At 39.5% G+C, this 22489-nt stretch overlaps 1 protein-coding gene across 2 annotated transcripts in view; it reads left to right on the top strand.

Moving 5' to 3' along the window:
• Positions 1-18046, top strand: part of elp3 (elongator acetyltransferase complex subunit 3) — a 122858-nt gene extending 104812 nt beyond the window's left edge. For both annotated transcript variants that reach the window (XM_064341070.1, XM_064341069.1), the window contains 5 exons: positions 1981-2071; positions 6979-7044; positions 7920-8147; positions 8370-8451; positions 16862-18046. In XM_064341070.1, coding sequence (XP_064197140.1) covers positions 1981-2071; positions 6979-7044; positions 7920-8147; positions 8370-8451; positions 16862-16938 — 544 coding nt within the window. In that variant the 3' untranslated portion in view covers positions 16939-18046. The remainder of the gene's footprint in view (positions 1-1980; positions 2072-6978; positions 7045-7919; positions 8148-8369; positions 8452-16861) is intronic.
• Positions 18047-22489: the final 4443 nt, after the last annotated feature.

Raw genomic sequence — 22489 nt, 5'->3', positions numbered from 1 at the left:
TGGGGAAGGTCCTGACATTGACTTTCGGGATGACATCATCAGTGCACTTGGAGATGTAGGCTGAGACAGAGTCTGTGTATTCATCAATGTCCCCATCAGCTGCAACACAGAACATCTGCCAGTCTGTGGTTTCAAAACAGTCCTGGAGGGTGGCAATGGATTCCTCACTCCAGCGTTGAACTGCCCGAAAAACCGGTTTTTCCTGTTTTAGCCGTTGTCTGTAGGTTGGGAGGAGAAGAACGGAGGTGTGATCCGCCTTGCCAAAGGCAGGGCGGGGGAGGGGTTTATAGCTGTCCCGTATTTGAGAATAACAATGGTCAAGAGTCTGGTTACCACGGGTAGGAAAATTAATGTGCTGGTGATATTTAGGCAAAACTTTCCTCATATTAGCCCTATTGAAATCGCCAACAACAATAGAATCTGCCTCAGGGTGAGGGTTCTCTAGTCCATTGATTACTGCGTAAAGGTCTTCTAGCACGCGCGTTTTATCCGCCTGCGGGGGTATATAGACTGCTGTGATTATAGCGGAGCTGAATTCCCGAGGGAGGTAGAAGGGACGGACTTTTATAGTTAAGAGCTCCAAGTCTGGTGAGCAGAGTTTAGCGAGTACTGCTACATCCGTACCCCAGCGAGAGTTAACCATAATGCAGACCCCTCCGCCTCTGCGTTTACCTGACTCTGTAGTTCTGTCCTGCCGATAGATGGAAAATCCAGCCGGGGTAGCAGCCGAGTCAGGCACCGTAGGGTCTAGCCAGGTCTCAGTAAACGCCAGCACGCAGCAGTTTGCAATGTCCCGCTGGAAGTTAATCCGTGCGTGTAGTTCGTCCATTTTGTTATCTAGGGATTGAACATTTGCCAGTAAAATGCTCGGTAACAGTGGATTGCAGTGTCTCATCCGAGATCTGCATAGGATACCGGCACGTTTGCCTCTTTTCTTTCTCCTTCGTCGGCGTATTGGTAAACACAGCGGCGGTAGGGGTCGCAGCACGTACTCCGGTAAGTTGAAAAAAAGTTAGTGTCCAGTGCCGAACAAACTCCCAAAAGTGCTTGTCGATCATACTGTATGAGCGACAGTGCAGTATGTGCAAAGATAAAAACAATAAAAATAATAATAAACAAGATAATAAACAAAGAGCTACGAGTTGGTTGCGGAGCCATTGTCAGTGCAACCTTTCCATGGCGCACCGGAACCGATTGTTTATTCCCTCTCTTGGCAGCCAGGGCAAGAAAATATATTCCTACATTAATTTACATCTAATGCAACACAGGGATGGTCCGGATTGATTTGCAGTTCGGTCCGGAACCGGACCTTGGTCCAGAGTTTGAGAAGCCCTGGTTTACAATAATGGCCTTTTTAATTAAAATAATATTATATGGCAAGCAGCCATACCACCCTGCTCCTGCTGAATGGCTGGAGCTAAGCGGCGTGGGCTTGGTTAGTACTTGGATGGTAGACCTCCTTGGAAAAAAGAAACAAGGTGCTGCTGGTGGTGTTGGTGGGCCAGTAGGGGTGCAATCTTCTCTCTGGTAAAATAAGCCCCAGTGCCTCAGTGCAGTGATGGGGACACTGTACTGAAGGAGATACTAAGTGAGATGTTAAACTGAGGTCCTGACTCACTGTGGTCATTAAGGGTTATCGCAAAGAGTAGGGGGTTCCCCAGTGTCCTGGCTAAGTTCCTCAACCTGCATCCCAATAATCCCCCTATTTAATTGGATAAAATTATTCAGTCACCTCAGCTGAGTGTTCTGGCACAAAATGGCTGTTGTGCATCACCCAAGTGGGTGGTGGTTTAGAAGTTTCTCCCTCATCACTGTAAAGCGCTTTCAGTTTGAGGAAATCTCAAAATAAGTGCAAGCCATTACTATAATTATTAATTTATGGTCTTTGGCATTGATGGAAATGCAGCTCGGACTCGGTCACAGCAAGAAGGCTAAATGGCACTCATTGAACGGCTGATGCGCTTTAACCCTTCTCCACAGGGACATCCCCATGCCATTGGTGAGCTCTGGCGTGGAGCATGGGAACCTGAGAGAGCTGGCCCTCGCACGTATGAAGGACATGGGCACAGAGGTGAAACCCTCTCTCAACTACAGTCCACTACACACAACTATAATGTAATCACTGTCAACCCCATACACTCTTTACAATATGTATAAAAGAGACTTAAAGCTGGTGTGCTGCCCTCTGAATAGTTATAGCAAGTAAGTTTCAGCCTGTCTTATGTCTTATGTTTGTCAGTGCGTGAGTTTTCTTTGGTAAATGGACTGCATTTATATACCGCTTTTATCTAAAGCGCTTTACAACTGATGCCTCTTATTAACCCATTCACACACACTCACACGCCAACGGTGAAAGGCTGCCATGCAAGGCACCAATCAGCTCGTTGGGAGCAATTAGGGGTTAGGTGTCTTGCCCAGGGACACTTCGACACGCCCAGAGCGGGGGAACCCGGCAACCCTTTGACTGCCAGACAACCTCCTGTGCTATGGGCCGCCTCCAATTGGAGCCCCACCCAAGAAGATGAAGGTTCATCAAAAGTAGCATTGCATTGGTTTATTGCCAAAGCAAGTAGCATTGCATTGGTTTATTGCCGAAGCACATCCCAATAGGTTGAGTTATGTTCTGTTACTGTCAAACTGGTAAGGCTAAATAGTAGGTTTTGATAGCCACCAAATGATAAGCTAAATTTGATGCATTGTATTTGATGTGTTGAATTTGCATATTTATTGAATGATGGAAATTATGAATAGCTGAATTTGTTGAATACCCTGAATAGTTTGAATATTTTTCTCACATTAGTGGGAATTTTTCTCAATATTTTTCACATCAAAAGGGCCATTACAATTGAATCCAAAGGTTTGCATACACCTAGGCTAAAGGCTTCAAACTTAATTCATGACTCCACACATGTCATGTTACCATACATTTCCTGTGTTAAGTCAATTTGGGTATCTACTTTATTTCTATAAAAGGTAATTTCAAAATTATAGCTAAGACACAGATTTATTTCAGCTTTTATGTACTATATCGGATTTTCAGTGGATCAAAAGTTTACATACACTTTGTTAGTATTTTGTGGGATTGCCTTTTAATTGCTTAACTTGAATCAAATGCTTGGGGTAGCCTTCCATAAGCTTCTCACAATAATTTGCCAGGATTTTTGCCCATTCCTCCTGACAGAACTGGGGTAACTCAGTCAGGTTTATGGGCATTTTTGCTCAGACAGGCCTTTTAAGTTCAGTCCACACATTTTCTGTGGGCTTCAGGTCAGTGCTTTGTGAAGGCCACTCCAATACTTTCATTTTGTTGTCTTTAAGCCATTTTTGTACACCTATGAAGGTATGCTTAGGATCATTGTCCTGCTGGAAGACCCAGTTGCTACCAAGTTGTAACCTTCTAGGTGATGTTTTGAGGTGTTGCTTCAGTATTTCTAGATAATCCTTCCTCATGATGCCATCTATTTTCTGAAGTGCACCAGTCCCTTTTCTAGCAAAACACTCCCACAACAAGATGCTGCCACCCCCATGCTTCACAGTTGGGATGGTGTTCTTCAGATTAAAAGCTTCTCCCTTTTTCCTCCATACATAGCGCTGATCGTTTCATCTGACCAGAGAACACTCCTCTGAAAGGCAGTGGCTCTAAAGGTAGGCCCTTAAATACAGCCACGGGTGACAATTAATGAGTAATTATGACAATTGGCCAATCAGAAGCTTCTAAAATACATCAATTTATGGAATCTTCCAGACTGCTTAAAGAGACAGTCAACTTGGTGTATGTAAACTTTTGACCCACTGGAATTCTGATATATTGAATTAAAGCTGAAATAAATCTGTCTCTAATCGATTTTTTTTTAATTTACCTTGGATGTGAACAAAGTAGATGCCCTAATTGACTTGCCAAAGGAAATGTATGGTGATATGAAATATGTGGAGTTGAAAAATTGAGTTTGAATGTCTTTAGCCTACGTGTATGTATAAGCTTTTGGCCTCAACTGTGCATCTTCACTCATAAATGTGCTGGCAATTTTCTGTTTCAGTGTTGTGTGAATGGAGCCGGAATCCATTTTCGATGTAAGACGTTCAGTTTTTTGGGTCAGGACCTAGCGAGATTTACAGTATTCTTCTGCCACTATTCAAGGTTGCCAAGTTATTACGTAAGGTCTTTTGTTTCACAGTTTCTGTAATAAATACTCAATCTGGCCTCTTAACAATTCTTGCACAAATATGAGGCATTGCACGTAGAAGATATTGGAGCTGCATTGTGTGAGTTTGTGAGGGAAATTACCACATTTATTTTAGGAGGAATAAAAAGTGTTGTTGTCCTTGTTTGGCATGGTTTTTTCTATTATAAGACCACCATTATGAAATTGCCTGGGTGTTATGCAATACTTCTCCCTGGAAAACATTTGTCTGGCTCTTCCAGTTAAACAAAGTTTTAGTTTTTAGTTTTTTTTTTTTTTTTTTACCCAGTGTAGCAGTTAACTAGCACCACATATCAATGGCTGATATAACTACTTATTTAACTTGGGTAACAGAATTATTTCATTGCATTTGACGGAAAACAACTATTCATCAAGTATTGATATTGAGATCATAACCCATACTTCAATTAGCCACGTTTACATGCAGAATATTTCATCATTCCGAATACATTAATTCCCATTGAAGATTCCAGATGAACTGCTTACATGCACGTTGATCTGATTAAGGTGTACGTTTACATGCGCAAGCATGTAATTGGAATAAAACGTTTTTGACATGCGCAAAACCCCAAACTCTAGCTAACTTGATTTGGCGTTTGATTGTGCAGTACTAATTTTTATAGATATCTCAATATATATGCATTGTATGGTGTGTACAATTTGCATTGCTAGTGTTCTTACATGGGCTATCAGGCAGTAGTGCCAATGGAATATGATTTTCCTACAGTTATTATACAGAAGGCGAGACTGTAGTTCTGTGTATTCCGCTGTCCTTAATTTTTTCACACACTTGATCGAAAAGTGTAAAATAATTTTCAAATATTGAGGCTTTCCGCGATTTTTAATTTTTTTAACGTCTCCAAGGGGAAAAGTGAGTCGCCCACAGACCATCAAAATATACAAGAACTGGAGACAGCTTACTGGTTCCATGATCTCATGAAGGACCTAGACCTGGATTTCATGAAGGACCTGATGTAATGGCCAATATATGTTTTGCATAACTCCTCATCATTTGAGGCAAATGAAAATTGTATTATATCCTGCTAAAACAGCCTCTTTGAGTCTGAGAAAAATAATCCTTTCCCATAGAGATGTTTTGTCCACTGTCAAAATGGATAGAATATTCTGCTCTCCTTACAGTTTCATTTGTAAGAGTTAGCAGGTAGAGAACAGCTTCACTGAAGTTCCAGACTCGTAAAATGAAGTTCTGGTACTTCACTGGCACAATCATTTCTTGTAAAACTGCACAGAAATAACAGTAAAAGTACAAACTTGCATTGTTTGTTTTTTTTCATATACCTAAGCTAACAACAGCATGTCAGAATTAGTATATTTATACTAGCATTCATAAAGACCTGCAGTGGTTTAGAGATTGTAAGAACGATTGAACTTCTAATTTCTTTACATTAACACACATTAACCCCTTAAACCCCACTTAAAATCCAAGGCTTTTTGTAAGTAAACCCCATTATCTCCAAAATTATATACAGTACAGACATGGTTCAGAGCTTGAAATAAGCATTTGTACCAAAATGACCAAATAAATCCAAAAATCGTTTTGTATTTCATTTATTCTGTAGTGATTATATGTATTTCTGATACTTGACGAAACCAAATTTTTTTCCCCAGTCATAGCCCAGGATGTGTACAACACAGGAATACAAGTTTGGAGTGGATGGAACAAACCAGTAAAATTTGACATGCGTTTTCCCAAAGATGGGTCCAAATTTCCTCTCCAAATGGCACCAAACTTTTCCAAATTGGAATATTGTTTTTTCCCAGCCTTATTCCACATGCTAATTTCATTGAGGGTGGTACCCTCTGGAGCCCCACTAAACAAATATTATTTATTTACGCATTCTTTCTTTTCGACCTGTATTTCAGTCCAATGATGTTCTTTGAATAGTTTATATGTACAAAACGTATTCATTATGGTTACTTATCAAACCAACTGAATTCACTTAGGAACAATCAACCACCTTGCTGTGTGGTCAGACCTGCAGCCATTTGTCAGGCTTGCTGTAAATCCGGCTTGTAAGAAGTGAATAGGCTGCTGTCATTTGCATATGTATCCTCTCAAGGCTAACGAAGTCAGAAAGAAACAGAAAGCTGTGACATTAACCTCATCTTAAAAATGAAACTATTTAAAGGTCTCATCATAAAGTATCTTTTAACTTAGCAACATTTCTTTCTTAACCTTAGGCTATATACTAAAATAGGCAATTTACTAATATTAACCACAAGAGGGTGCCTGCTGCCTGTGAATAGTGCAGAACATAGACTGTTAGTTATTTCAGTGCAGAAATGTACCTGTAGTCACCTTGAAGGTTATTTGTATCAAAGCATGTGTTGGAAAATAGTGAGAAGTTTGGTATAGACTATTGCTAATTGTTTTAATTTATGAGCTAGGCTGCGGTGGGCTATATGTAGGACCTCATATTTCCCGTTTTGTGGAAATGGGAGGGGTGGTGAGGTGGTGCTCTCAACTCTGCTCATACAATCTTGAGGTTTTTTTCAATACAGATTTGAAACGTGTATAGTTATTGACATTACTTTGAATAGATATTTGGTGGATATGTAGTGGATACATCCCTTTGTGATAATTTCTGGTTATTTCAACTATTTCCAGTCCTTCTACAATCAATGAAATTCATAAGCACTTCATTTTGAGACCCACCGGCCTGACAATCACTCTGTCATCACTGCAGTGGGCAGATGACGCCTTAGTTACACATTTTAGCACCACTTGTCCCAGCTCACCATTAATTTTTTCTAGTGTCGTGATGTCAGAACCAGGGAGGTGGGGATCCAGGAGATCCATCACAAAGTGCGGCCTTACCAGGTACTGTAAGCCATCTTGTCTGATTCAATATACAGGTATTGAGGCAGCGGTGGAGAATTGGATCTATTTCAAGCAGGGATTGGAATACACCAAGACTGTTGTCTGGTGTTTAGTGATCCGTTTCTGGAGCATTGCTTCTCTTCTTAAATTGTTTGAATGAAGTAATATGTATAGCTGTAGATAAGACCATCTGGTAAAGTTCCATTTAATGTAAAACAATAGAGCTTTGTCCATTTTGCTGCTGAAGACAAAATTGTGTAACTGCTGTAAAAATTCCTGAAATCAATAGAAATCATTAAGTTCCTCAGATATGTGGAATTCTATGTTTTAGAGTTCCCCAGCACCAGTTATGAGATTTGTATACATGAAATGTTTTCCTTTTTTGAGAGGGAGGAGGGTACTGTGTATCCTTCACTCAAGCTCAACTTACATTTGTCGTATTTTCATGTGTAAATCAGACAAAAACTGACTTGTTGCAGGCAATATTTTATATTAAGTTCTACATTAAGTGCCCATTCATTGATTATGCATTTGGGAGGGATTATGTATTGTACTGTGCTGATGTTAACCCCTAATTATCAGACAGGAAGTGTATAAAGAGGAGTGAAGGTGTTTGTGATAAGCTGAAAGCAGTCATAACACTCAATGAACACTTGGGACTTCCACTGCACACCTGAGTGTGCTGTCTGTGGGATCTTGTTTTATTAATTAAAGCTGCATCTTTTGGGTCCATATAGAGTGTGATGTGTTTCCTGTTGAACATGGTCAGCTATACTGATCTCATAAATATTATGTAGTGTAATATTAGACTGTGTGTTTTATATGCTGTGTGTGTGTATGCTTGCTGTGTGTGTGTGTGTGTGTATTTGTCACAGGTTGAGTTAGTGCGCAGAGACTATGTAGCAAACGAGGGCTGGGAGACATTCCTATCATACGAGGACCCGGAGCAGGACATCCTGATTGGCCTGCTGCGTCTGCGTCGCTGCTCCCCTCAGTCGTTCCGCCCCGAGCTAAAGGGCGGTGTCTCCATTGTGCGTGAACTGCACGTCTACGGCAGTGTAGTGCCTGTCAGCAGCCGCGACCCCAGCAAGTTCCAGCACCAGGTACACACAGGCCAGGCCTGTTTCTTTTGTAGATGCTTCATGATTTTATGGTTTTATGTTCACTCCATTTCTCCGTTTCATGTTTCAGAGCTCACCATGTCATTCACCATGCTAAACCATTTATGAATATCTTATTGGCTTGGTGGGTGGTCAATCACTCAAACATGCTTCAAGTAAAGTCGTAAGTGTAGTCAGCACACTCCTGCTCTGCTCCTTTCACAGGGCTTTGGGATGATGCTAATGGAGGAGGCAGAAAGGATCGCCCAAGAGGAGCATGGCTCTGGGAAGCTTGCAGTCATCTCAGGTGAGCTTGTGTCTTGCTTTGGTGTTTTTGACACATTCACTGGCAGCTTGCCTAAGCCCCAAGGCCTCTTTTGCAGAGTACAGGGTAAAGCAAACTGCTGTCAGTACCATGGACTACAAAAGACTCAAGCCCACATGTCCACCTCAAAGGGTAACACTTTTAACTACACCTCCTACCACAACTTTCCAGTTACAGTATTGGCTTACTGTAAATTTGAAATGCGCCACCTTCAAAAAACACCTTTGTTTCACACTCCCTGTTTCATTTTACTTGTGCTCGGTTCCATTCTCTCTCTCTCTGGACTCGCCACCCTTCTTCCACCTCCCACTCACATGCAGCCCGCACACTCATGTGCAGCAGCAACAGTTCGCAAGGCTATCTCATGTATACCCTCAGCTACCAGCCATGGGAGGAACAAGGCGCTTCGGAGGCTACGCGATTAATGGTGGTCAAAGAACAACCAGGAGAGCCACACACAACGGACGAGCGGCCTGTGGCAAGTGTCAAGCTGCGTGTCTTGGAACTGAAGAAAAGGGCGAACGGCTTCCCCATTTCCACACCCAACTCCTACAGATTTTGCACTGGAAACCAGAAAGCATTCTGACGATGGAACCAATCTAAAGGACTCAAGCAAGGCTGGAAGAGCATATAGTGACCAAATATACATAACTCTGTTAAAGGAGTAACATGGTGGTTGAATGTAACACTTGCCAGTTGTCTTTAGGCAACAACAAAATATATGTGCCTAATTTTTTTCAGTCATTTAAATGTATTTTAAAACATATTTTTCTAAGCCTAGATTTCCCACTATAAAAGTTCACCCAAACTGTCTGGGCGTGGTAATGAGAACTGTCAGTTAGCTATGATTGACAGACCGTGCCCCGTTACCATAGCTACCTCCATGACGAGTTTATCTTGGGAGACTGAATTTTCACAAGCTAGCTAACTTAGTATATCAAGTATCGACAGCTAAAGACGTTGACTTATATACAATAATAATTTTTGCCAAGTTAAGATAAAACCACAACTATAACGTCCTTATGAAAGCAAACTAGCTAGCTAACGTTATCGATCACCTTACATTATGAAAGCAAACTAAATATCTAGCTAACGTTAGCTAGCTAGCTATAAATGAATATAACCAACCAGAGATAGTCTAATAGTCCTTAAAAGGTACTCTAATAAGTGAACCTAATGTTAGTCAAATATTTGCATTGTCTGTAAGCCAGCGGCACAATCTATGGGTCACGAGTTGTCCATGAGCTATCACAGCAATCTGACTGACTGTAGGGATGGCAAAACGTAGTTTTAGAATGTCACCAGCAGTGTATGCAAGTGAGCTCGACAATATATTTCTCACAGAAAAGCTAGTTTGTCGCCTTTTTTTTTTTTTTTTTTAGTTCATTACAGTGGTGATAGAAGTGACAATAGTTCAGTGCTGTGCTGTTAGCCTTTACTGATCGCCGTACAAGGTTAATGTGAAGTAGCTAGCACAATCGGACAGAACTAACCCATAAAAAGGTACTTTGAATGATACTTGCTCAATCGAACAGTAAATCTGAAAAACATTCGATTATAGTCAGCGGCACCAAAATTTTCTTTCACACCCTCAATAAACGGCACAAGTCCCAGTAGAAGATTGAATTAAGCCTTTTAAAGTTATATATTTTCTGAAACGTTATCGATTCCGCTTGGCCACAGTGAGTGAAACTAGGCGATCTGAGCGTATAATTTCTATGTAAATTACATAAGAAGGATTCAGCCTTGTTGTTTGCTACCTAAACTTCACAGCACACTTCTAGCAGGACGGTGTGTCCAGTCAGATTTCTTTACGGGGCGTGGAATGGGGAGTGGTTACTGTACTTGTTTCGCACTAAGTTGATAACATTATCAACCAGCTGAAAATAGGACGATAAATTTAAAACGCATATTTCTCCAAAAATAAAGAACGGACATATTTAATACTTTACTCATCGTGTTTCTTCAATGCCTCTTGTGCAAATAGCACATAAAACCGAGAAAGTGTGAAAACCACCATGTTACTCCTTTAATGGTTAATACGTATTTTACCATTTCCTTTTGGTTGGCTGTAAGCCATCCACTTCGCTGCGTTAGTTTTAATATATATCACAGACAGAACAGATCTACTAACTGGTCATAACACAGCATGCTGATCTCGATAAACACACACCGTTAACTATACAGTTTTATTTTTTATCCGTTTGGTACGCTTCATGTGCCATTGCTTAACCACTACCTTTCGCTAGTTTTAAAAACCACTCAATGTATAGACTTTATTTTGTTTCTTTGTCCTCCTTACACACGTGTCCATGGTGCGCACTCCCCACGTTGTGCAGCTCCACATGCAAGAGAACATGCAACACTTCTGACATACCTTCGTGCATGCGTGCCCAGGCTAACACACACACACAAACACACATATGCCCTCACATAGTTTATTGTATATTATTGTATTGAATTGTCCTTTGCCCCGTAAAGGACAATTTGTTATCCTGCCGACTATGCCAAAACTGTAAAGAAAAATTTGTTATCCTGCTGACTACACCAAAACTGTGAAGGAAAATCTGTTATCCTGCCAATAGCACCAAACTGTAAGGGAAAATTTGTGACAGTGACCAAAAGACAAATAGATTAAAAGACCAGATGTATCCTGCCAATTACGGCAAACTGTAAGGGAAAATTCGTTTTATTTATTATAGTTATTGGTTAGACTGGGGTCATGGATCACATTCCCAAAATCTGATATATACACCGTGGTGTTGAGCAGTAAACCTGCGCAGCGGAGCTCTGGTCCCCTTTAGCCCCCTCAGGCTTTCTTTTCCCTGCGAGGGAGTTTATTTTTATATTTTTATGTCTGGCTTCATACTCAGAGGTTGCTTTAGGAGCTTTGTTGAGAGTTACTTTGTTGAGAGTTTTACCAGAGAAGAGGTTACTAATAGGCCGGAAGGCATATTCAATACTCAGAATGTCTTGGCAGATATTGAGATAGGGGATATAGAAGTATTATATAAATTACATAAACTAAAGACAAAAAAAGCGGCAAGCCCTGATGGCATATACCCAACGGTACTAAAAGAGTTAAGTGAGATCATTTTTTTAACCACTGGCAAGTATTTTTAGACAGTCTTTATAAAGTGGAGGAATACCGAATGACTGGAAACATAATGGGTAATGTAATATAATTACATTACAATATAATTGGTATTACATTACATGGGTAATGTAATACCAATATATAAGAAAGGGGACTGTATTGATCCAGGAAACTACAGGCCTGTCAGTTTACCTTGCTGTAAAATACTTGAATCTATCATTAGAGACAAACTAGAATTATTTCTTGAAAATAATAACATCCTAAAGCAGGGGTCCTCAGTCTCATCCAGAAAGGGCTGGTGTGGGTGCAGGCTTTTGTTCCAACCAAGCTTTTACACACCTGATTCTAATAATCAAGGTCCTTATCAAAGACTCTAGTGGTTGATCAGTAGAATCAGGTGTGTTACTGCTTGGTTGGAATGAAAGCCTACACCCACACCGACCCTTTTTGGATAAGATTGAGGACCCCTGTCCTAAGGGATAGTCAACATGGTTTTTGCAAGGGAAGGTCATGCCTGACAAACCTTTTGACATTCTTTGAGGAAGCTACCTAGTGTCTGGATGGGAGCAGGGCTTATGATATTATATACTTAGATTTCCAAAAAGCATTTGATAAGGTACCACATGACAAACTCATTATCAAAATGAGGACAGTAGGAATTACAGAAGGCATTTCAGAGTGTGTTCAGAACTGGTTACGGGATAGAACACAAAGGGTAGTACTAGGAGGGATCTTATCTGAGCAGGGTATTGTGGGAAATGGAGTTCCAGAGGGATCGGTGCTGGGTCCACTGCTCTTCCTCATTTACATAAATGACCTTGACACGGACATTGAAAGTACACTAGTTAAATTTGCAGATGATACACAACTGGGAGGTTTAGCCAACAGTTTGGAATCTACTAAAGTAATCCAAGAAGATTTAAACAGAATCCTGAAGTGGCCAGAAACCTGGCAAATGAAATTCAATATAACTAAATGTAAAGTTCTACATGTGGGGAATAAAAACATAGGGCAGGATTACTTTATGGGTGGTACAAAATTAGAATGTGCACATGTAGAAAAAGACCTGGGATTAATAGTTGATCAAAGCCTATCATGTGCTGTAGCAGTAAAAAAATGCCAACAGGATGCTGGGATACATAGCCAAGAGTATTGAGTATAAATCTAAGGAGATCATACTCACCCTATACAATACCCTTGTCCGGCCACATTTAGAGTATTGTGTGCAGTTCTGGGGACCGTACTATAAGAAAGATGTAGAGGCGCTGGAAAAGGTCCAAAGACGGGCAACCGGATTGATTCCGGGTATAAAAGATAAGTGTTATGAGGAAAGGCTTGAGATGCTTGGACATTTCAAGCTTAGTAAAAGGAGACTTAGGGGAGATTTTATTGAGGCTTTTACATTTATTAAAGGGATTAACAAAGTGAACTACAGGCAATTATTCTAGCTTGCCTGGACATGTAGTGGAGGCAGAAACACTGGGGGTATTCAAGGCCCGGCTTGATACAGTGTTAGATACTATCTAGTTTTTAGGTAAACTAAGCATTAAAGTTACAATCTCGAAGATTTCCGTTTCGTTCTCTTTGGCGGTACCAATGGCGAGAAGTGGTAATTGCAGGTGTGTTTTTGGACCTCACTTCCCATAGATCCAACCGGATCCAACCAGTGTCGCCTGTGTGACGTCAGTCAGTTGGTACCTAGTGGGCCACGCCAACTATAACACTTAGCCTACTATTTACTGAATAAAAAATGGTTGTTATAAAAGTAACGTTATGTACATACTCATTCATTGTCTAACATTCAGCTAACTTAAGCTGTCTTTACACTGCTGAGCCGGGTTAAAATGCTGTAGCAGACAGGTAGAATTAGTGATGATCAATTTCCACAAATGTTCTTTATCCACCTTTTGCCCGGTATGAACGTGTTTACACTGCAGAGAAGAATTTGCAGGATTCGCTGTGGTTCGTGCAATTATTTATCTCACACAATGCACAATAAACAGTCTTTTTCGTGAATGATTGTTGCGTGATATTTTTGAAACAACCGCCTTTCACAATGTTACCCTTGGTGTTTCTGGTTTTGCTAGCTAAACTGTTTGAGGATAAAGATGAACTGGGTGTTAAATTAGCAATCAGAACAAGAAAAATAAATGAAAAACAAAGGAGATTTCATCAAAAAAGGGCATCAAGGCTGAAGGAGCATATGAGGAAGCGTAATAAAATAATAACAACGCTAATCCATACTGCCATATTCTTTTATTTAGTTTTCTTCGGCTTGACATCTTTACACAGAAATCAGACCCGGCTCTGCTCCACCTATACCCCGGCTTTATTCCAATCATTGTGAACTTGATGGCAATGTAAATAACGGTAACATTAAGCAACGAGACGAAACGGTTTCAGAATGTTGCAGAGAAAATTGCAGAGGTGTGAACTGGTTAGTTGCAGAGCGTCTGAAGCCGTTGCCTGGGGTCTAATCGCCAAGTGCAGTTTTAGAACGTTTACAATCAGACGTCTTGGAATTTTGCAAGTTGCATCCAGTCTCGTTGCGAATCATTGATCTGAACTGGCCTTTACTTAGCTACACTGCAACGTTGCACAAGGTAGCACTGCATTCGAGAGACAATTTGCGAGGTCGGTACCGGTCGGTAGCGTTAGCTAACGTTTTTTATAATTGTTAGCTGACATTAGATTGTGTTATTTACATTAGCTAGCTAGCTAATGCAACGTTACCTGATATGAGAGATGGATACTGTGCGCAACGTTGTCTAAACTAATGTTGCCTTTCTTGACATGGTCCGGTAGCTAGCATTAGCTGTGCAAATAGCTATGTAATTTAGTAACGTTACATTATCATCAAATGTAATACGAAATCTACATCAACAAATAATATGACCTCTCATGTTACACAAAAACTTTTTAGGGTTCCATAACCACCCCCCCTCCTTCTCTGTTATTGTAACGCTGGCAGACACCGGAAAAAACAGTATGCCGCTCACACACAAGTGAGTTGAAGAGTAAGCCTGTTGCGTTAGCTCCGCCTACCCTCTCTGGCGGACCAACCACTGATGGGTGATGGAAAATGCGTCACTAACTATGCACCACTTGTGATTTTTTCCCGGGAATGTCACCACAGACGCCCAGTTCTTTAATCATAAATAATAATAATAATATTAATTAATATAATAATATGCTTAATCACCGTTGTTTTACCTAATTTTGTCGATAGATAGTGACTTAACAGACATTTATTTTAATGAAAATCTTCGAGATTATTACTTTAAGTACAGTTTAGTGGTAGGGATAGATGAGCGGTGTTGGGCTGAATGGCCTGTTCTCGTCTTATGTTACGTTATGTTATGATAATAATCGACCTTCCAGTTCTCATTAAAACACCATTTCCTTTTTTTTTTTTTTTTTCTTACCTGGCTTTGTTCTCCTGCGACATTATCATGTGTTTTTTTTTTTTTTTACCCCTAGTGATCGGGGTCACTACATCTTTTTCGATCGTTGACATACGTTAGATCATTTTGGCTATGATTTTCACAGAAACATATGGGCTAACATTAGGTAGTCCATACCACTCTAGTTTGTGTTATGACCATATACGTGCATATTTAAAGGGACAATTAACCCACAATTAAATTGAGGTACACTACATGGCCAAAAGTATGTTGGACACCTGACATCCAATATCTCATCCAAAATTATGGTCATTAATATGGAGTTGGTCCGTGCTTTGCTGCTAAAAAAGAGATCTCCACTCTTCTGGGAAGGCTTTATACTAGATTTTGGAGCACTGCTGCAGGGTTTTGCTTCCATTCAGCCAGAAGAGCATTAGTGAGGTCAGAAACTGATTGGGTACTGGCTCACAGTTGGTTTTCCAATTGATCCCAAAGGTGTTGGATGGGGTGGAGATCAAGGCTTTGTGGAGGCCAGTCAGGTTCTCCACAAAACCATTTCTATATGGAGCTCGCTGTGTGTCCAGGGGCATTGTCATGCCGAAACAGGAAAGGGCCTTCGCAAAACTGTTCAGGTAGTACAGAATCATCTAGAATGTGTTTGTATGCTGTAGCATTAAGATTTGCCTTCCCTGGAATGAAGGGGCCTAGCCAAAACCATGAAAAACAGCCCCAGACTAAGAGGTGTCCAGAGACCTTTGGTCTTATAGTGTATTAATTTATTTAATAAATTGTTTTAATAAATATAATTTTGCTGCTTTTTTCGGTTTTCTATGATTTTCAACAACTTTTCCATGGCTATGTGACCAATATTTCAACCAGTACTTTCTGTTACAGACACCTAGCCATAGTGATAATATAATAACTACAAAAAGCATTTCCTTGATTAATAAAAAATGTAGAGCGTTCATACATCATACCACGTAATACCCGCAGGTTCAAAAGATCCTACTGAAAAGATAACATTAGTCGCCCCACTAATTGTTAAGCCAACCGCTAGCAAAGACAGTGTATAGTAGCTAACATTAACTGAAATGGCTAGCTAGTTATGTGATTTCACCCCTTGCTTTACTGGATACATCTGGTTACGTGTTGAGTGCTCGCCACTTTGGATGGAATCAGCATGACTGGCTGCTACTCCCAGTTTGCCTATCCGCTGTCTATGTGCGGTGGCTCTAGATAAAACACTTGTTATTCAAGCCTGATTTATAAGTACGCATTGTGTCTCTTCCATGTTAAGTCTATGGACAATTCATCAGAATTTTGAGGAGTCATTCAAATTTAATAAATTCAACAGCCATCAAATTATAAAAGCACACATCTCAAAATTACCAACAGGATGAGTGGTCTTGTGTCAGGATCACTGCATTGAAAAAGTCATGGGAACATTTTTAAACCTGATTTTTAGGGGGTATCAACAACATATTAATGGCATAACATAGCAGTATTTTGTGACCCCATGGTAATTGTAGACCACTTGTGATATTTGCATTGGTTTTGAAACTGCAGAGTTTGTTCCCTGTCATCATAGCAGGGCTCCAGGGTCACATGCAATTATTTTAGCCATATTAAAGCTGTATGATGAAAAGGATTTAAGTTAATTAATTACAGACATTGGTATCATAACCACCCCGCCCCCCCCCACAAGCCTCTATAAGACCGTTTTATAAACCTCTGTTTTTAGGGGACCCGATTCCCAAATTTTTAAAAACTTTTCGGTTTTCTTTCTCTTTTGTAAACCTTAAACTGTTTTGTACCGCCCCATTAAGGATTGATTATTTTTGTAGAGACAAATTGTTGATAAATCCTAAAATATTAATGTGCTTCTGTTTAGGTGTGGGAACCAGGAATTACTACAGGAAGATGGGCTACGTGCTGGAGGGGCCCTACATGGTGAAGCTCCTGCAATGAGTGGGGTCTGGGCGGTTTACGACCTCAGCTGACTGGGCAATTTGAGCATGGGGGATGGTACATTTCTCTCAGTTATGACCTTTTTGTAGAACTGCTTTTTATCCAAACATCATTTTGTTTATTAACAACTTTTCTACATGACACCTTTATGCAAACACAAGGTGTAGCTTCCCATGCAGTCATGTGTTACAAGACAATGACTACCTGCTTCAGTTAACTGGTAGCAAACAAAGCTATACTGGGAAAGCGAAAGTGATACGAAGGGTTCCTAGTTCAGCATGCTCTACATGCGATAAATAGTATGACAGGCAGTTGTTGGTTTAACCTTCTGGAAATCATGAGGTCAGTTCAGTATCTCCTGGCTCACCTTCATTTGAAGCAGGACTGCACTATGGTAAAAAAGAATAATGAAAGGCTTTGGCTTACTCACACTATGAAGTGATAGACCGTAAAAAAAGGAGGATCACTGCGCACAGTGTGACATTTTTATGACTCTGTAACTGAACAACTTTGTTTATCATATTTTAGCAAAAACTATTCTTTGCCATGTTCTTTCCTTCTATAAAATGTTTTTTTCCCGTATTTACAGCTTTTTTTTTTAACATAAATGTAATTATTTCATTCTAATTTTAATTTTGAAAAATGTTCTTGTCCTTAAATCAGTTGTAAGTTTATGAAATAAAGTATATTTAACAGGAAAATACCAGCACATATTATTGTTTGTTTGTATTGTTGTAGATTATCTGTAGAAGCCCACGTGGTTTAGTTTGAATGACTGCACAAAGCAACTACAAGATAAGAAAGAAGATGAAAAATTGGTACCAGACCTGGGTCAAATACGTATTTGCTTTGGATTCAAATACTATGCTTTACTGATCTTGTCTGGTGTATTGGAACCCATGAAGTGCTCTCAAAAAGTGCAAACCCCACCTGGTCATATTGGCAGGCTCAGTTTTGCCAGGAAAGATCAATAGAGCACAGAAAAGTATTTGAATCCAAAACAAATTCATATTTGACACAGGTCTGATTGGTACTGTAGTATGAAGTAAATATTATGTCACCAGACAACTGCATTTGGATTTAATAAATGAATTTTCATAAATTGAAATTGTATGTACTGTTTTTAAATTGAATTGTAAGGCTTTAAAATGCTTCAAATGCTGTGATTTGAATCTGAATTTCAAAAACTTTACCCTTGAAATTCAGTTTTTTTGGTATTCAGTTTCAGTTAAGCTTGGACAATTGCAAGCTCTATTCAACTTATTAACTTTAAAATCCTGCAGTTTTCAAATTTGTCTCTCCAAAGGCTTTCAACTCTGCAAAAGCTTTCAGATCTCCAAAAGCTTTCAGTTTGTGAAAGGACATAGGACTAGATACAAATAATCTGAGAAATGAAGGTTCACAGTGAAAATTTATTTTCACTTCCCTTCTAAGAGTGGCTAGATTGCTTATATGTAAGTGTACTATATATAAGGCAACCTGTGGAAGAGAAATTAGGGGCACCTGAAAATAGGTGACTCTGTCACACCCACCATCACCCCGTTTATATTTTGTCTCATAGCTTCCAGAATAACAGGGGGTTAACTCTTTCAGGAGACCCCATCTGATAGTCTTTCTAATGGGCTTTACTGGTACATTTTACACAGTAAAATACAATTATATTCCTGTCTTTGCAGCAGTAAGTATAGAGACATACCTGCCAAATGCATGATGAGTATTCATCCTTGAGGGCCAAGCTCGGATGAACTCTGTCCCGCTGCGTCAGTGAGCGCTTTGTCATCTGAGTAATGGCTGTGCAATAAGCAGGAGACGCTTCTCATTCTACGATGTCTATATCCCTGCAGTCTCATCCATGAAACGGTGATGATTATGGATTAATAAATTCCTTGCAGGGAATCACAGTCAGGCTTTATCTTGTAAACTAATACCAACAAAGAGATGAGAGCTGCCACTTGTTTGTTTGCTGATAGGCTAATGAGATGGTTATGCTAATGAGTTTAGTTATATATTGGCTCTAACGATTCTAATTATTTTGATTGGTTCCTAAAAAGTGTAGAAATTGCTACCCACACTGTATTATGGGAACCCTGAAGCGCAAGGTGAAAGAACATTTTTAAGGGGAGTGAAATGACCAAAATGACCAAACTTGTGTGGCCATTAAGATCTTTTTTTTTTTTTGTTGTTGTTTAAAATAATTAAGTTGTTAACTTAATGACTTGCTAAGTGATGTATAGGACTTACTAAGTCATTTTAACAACTTAATTAGTTGAAAATTATGAAACATTCCTCCCATATGAGCTTTAAGTGGAAACGTCAACCCATTTGTACACTTTACTGTACGATACAACGGGGATGAAATAGGAGCCTCAGCAACTTTCCATCCATTTTCTACAGTGGGCTCCAGAATTATTGGCACCCTTGATAAAAATGAAGAAAAAAGGCTGCATATAATAAATGACACAGATAATAATCTATATGTTACAAAAAAAATAATAAAAATAGCTAAACTAAAAAATAATACAGTTATTGACATAAGCTTTATTTTCCAACATGTGTAAACTAGTGTGCTTGATTAATGATTCATTGGAATTAATCAGTCTTAAATTTTTTAATTAAAAAAAATATTTCCCCAAAAAACAGGTTCCACAATTATTGGTACCCCTGGTTTAATGCTTTGTGAAAACACCCCTGGCAAAGATGACAGCCATGAGTCTTTTCCTATAATTTGTGATTTTTGACCATTGCTCCATGTAGAACTTTTCAGAATCATTGATATCTTTGGGTTTGCACTTATGGACCTTCAGTTCAGACCACAGGTTTTTGATGGAATTTAAGTCTCAAGACTCAGATGGCCATTGGAAAACATGGAAGTTAATTTCACTTAAGCATTTGTTTAGATTTTGATGTATGCTTGGAGTCATTGTCCTGCTGGACAATCTACCTATGATTAAGTCCTAGCCTCTTAGCAGAGACAGCCACATTTTCTGCCAGAATTTCCTGGTACTTTGTTGAATTGTGCCATTGATCTAAAATAGTGCCCCGGGACCACTACCAGAAAAACATCTCCAAAATATCAATGACCCACCTCCATATTTGACCGTAGGTATGAGGTGCTTCTCCTGTATGCATACCTCTTTTGCCGCCAAACATATCGATGGTGTGTATGGCCAAAATGTTCAATTTTGGTCTCATCTGACAATAGCACTCTCTTCCAGTCATAATTCCAATGAGGTTTGGCAAGCTCCAGATTCTTGGTTTTGTTTATTGTGCTCAGTAAGGGTTGTCTTCATGCCACCCTTCCAAAGAGTTAATTGGAGGTGCCATTTTATGTTTTTTTAGACTTGTTGACCACAAGTAACAAACCAATCTCTGAAATTCTTAAACAGTGATCTTTGGGTTATTAATGGCCTCCCTCACCATCTTCCTCACTGTCTGTGGAGACACCATGCACTTGCTTCCTCTTCCTGGCAAATTTGCGACCATTCCATATGTTTTACACCTTTTTATTATTGCCCTTACAGTGCTAAGTGGTATGCTTAACCCTGTATGTCTTCTTGTGTACCCATTACCAGACTTGTGAAGGTAAATTACCATCGGTCTCTTCTGAATTGACAGTTATTTGGCTTTTCCCATGCTGATGGATGACAAAGGGATTTTGTATGCTTGTTACCTCATTTTTATTCTCTAGTGAAACTGGAAGTGATGGAATGACACAATATGTGACAGATGCTGGTGTTTTAGTCCGCAAGTAGGGCAAGGTCATTTTTCAGTTTTTTACAGATTACGAAAGTGCAGATTATAAGCTTTCAAATGATGTGTCATACATTGAAATCTGAAAATAGTTGAAGAAGATATGCTTATTTGAATGTTGGTACTCCTAAAATCAAGTAGCAGAGAAAATCCCCTTGAAAGATCTTGAACTTTTCACACTTCTCACAGGGAGATAATGGGTGGGAACAATAGCTAGTTAACTCCACCCCAACCACTCCCCCACTAGAGTACCTGTAAATCCTTGCCCATTTAGGGGTTACCCTATTTAAAGCTTTATAACTCCAGATGTGAATACCACAGAGACTAGAAAAATGTCTTAAATGAAGCAATACATTTGTACCATTTATAATACTAGCTTAGATTATTTCTTACTAAATTATGAATATAAAGTAAAGTGCCACAAATGCAATGGTCAAGGCAAAAAATCTAAAATGAATTTGCTCCTTTTTTAGTTCGCAATGAAATACTGGGAGATTGCGGGTTAAAGTATACATGTCCTGGATCAAAAACTTCTTGACCACAAGTTCATAAAATCTAAGGGTGGATATGTAGAACTACTAAAGATCTATGAAGCAAAAACTAAGCAGTGTACCCAGCATCTCCAAATCTACCCACAATGTCTAAATTATTAACACTGGTCTAAAATAGCTAAGGGTCCAGAAACAAATCCAAAATCTCTCCAAAAAGGAATATAATGCTTTTTGTCCATTGTAAAGCATATGAGCCCCTTATGAAGGTTTAAGATGAAACATAGATATAATTTAAACATAATGCAAACATATAGTCACACAATGCTGCACAGTACCTAAATGTGTAATAATTAACTCTTGTATGTAGCCTATTTATGTAGGGGCGACATAGCTCAGGAGGTAAGACCGATTGTCTGGCAGTCGGAGGGTTGCCGGTTCAAACCCCGTCCTGGGCGTGTCGAAGTGTCCTTGAGCTAGACACCTTACCCCTAACCCCTAACTGCTCTGGCGAATGAGAGGCATCAATTGTAAAGCGCTTTGGATAAAAGCGCCATATAAATGCAGTCCATTTACCATTTACCATATTTCTATACTCTGTACACTCCTATGTTTTCTTGTATGGGAATGGGACGATATAAAAACATTTTTCAGCCGTCCACCACGTTTTGGCAATGTTTCAACACTCTCCTCATCACTGTTGTATGCGTCACAAAAACCATTACACTACTAACTAACGCTTACATTACAGTGTGAAATATCCACATTACATAATACCACTAACCTATTTAAAGACACTCAATTTCTAAAATAACATAATAACCCGAAATATTTTGAGCAGTAATACTTGCATAGCAATGATGAAATCTTATCTATGTTCAGTAGATGGAGACAGACAGTAAATCAATGACAGTTATATCCGCTTCTGTTTTTCTCCAGAAAACGATGTCAGATAGGTCTATCAGCAAACATATGGCTTAGCTATGCCCAGAAGTCCTCAATAATAATGGTATTTTCCAAGGAATTACGAAAAATCGTTGACAACGTATTGTTAGGTGCAACGTCTTTTAATGCTACCATATAGAGCGAATGCCATGGTAAGAAAATGTTCGGTTTATAAAACGCTATTCCAAAAGCAAAATTAGACGTTATACATCGTTAGAAAGCTTATACTCTCACCTACTGATTGAGCGTCCGCCATTTTAGCAACCTCACACAGTAAACAAACATAGGCTACAACCACACGGCTTTATTTATGGGCGGTGGCTTGACCGAAACAAAGTGACAATAGCCAACAAAATCAAACATGCTAA

Source organism: Anguilla rostrata, chromosome 6 (genome assembly GCF_018555375.3).
Source record: "Anguilla rostrata isolate EN2019 chromosome 6, ASM1855537v3, whole genome shotgun sequence".
Classification (NCBI taxonomy): domain Eukaryota; kingdom Metazoa; phylum Chordata; class Actinopteri; order Anguilliformes; family Anguillidae; genus Anguilla; species Anguilla rostrata.
Note: the sequence above shows the minus strand (reverse complement) of the source record. Positions and strands in the feature narration are given on the sequence as shown.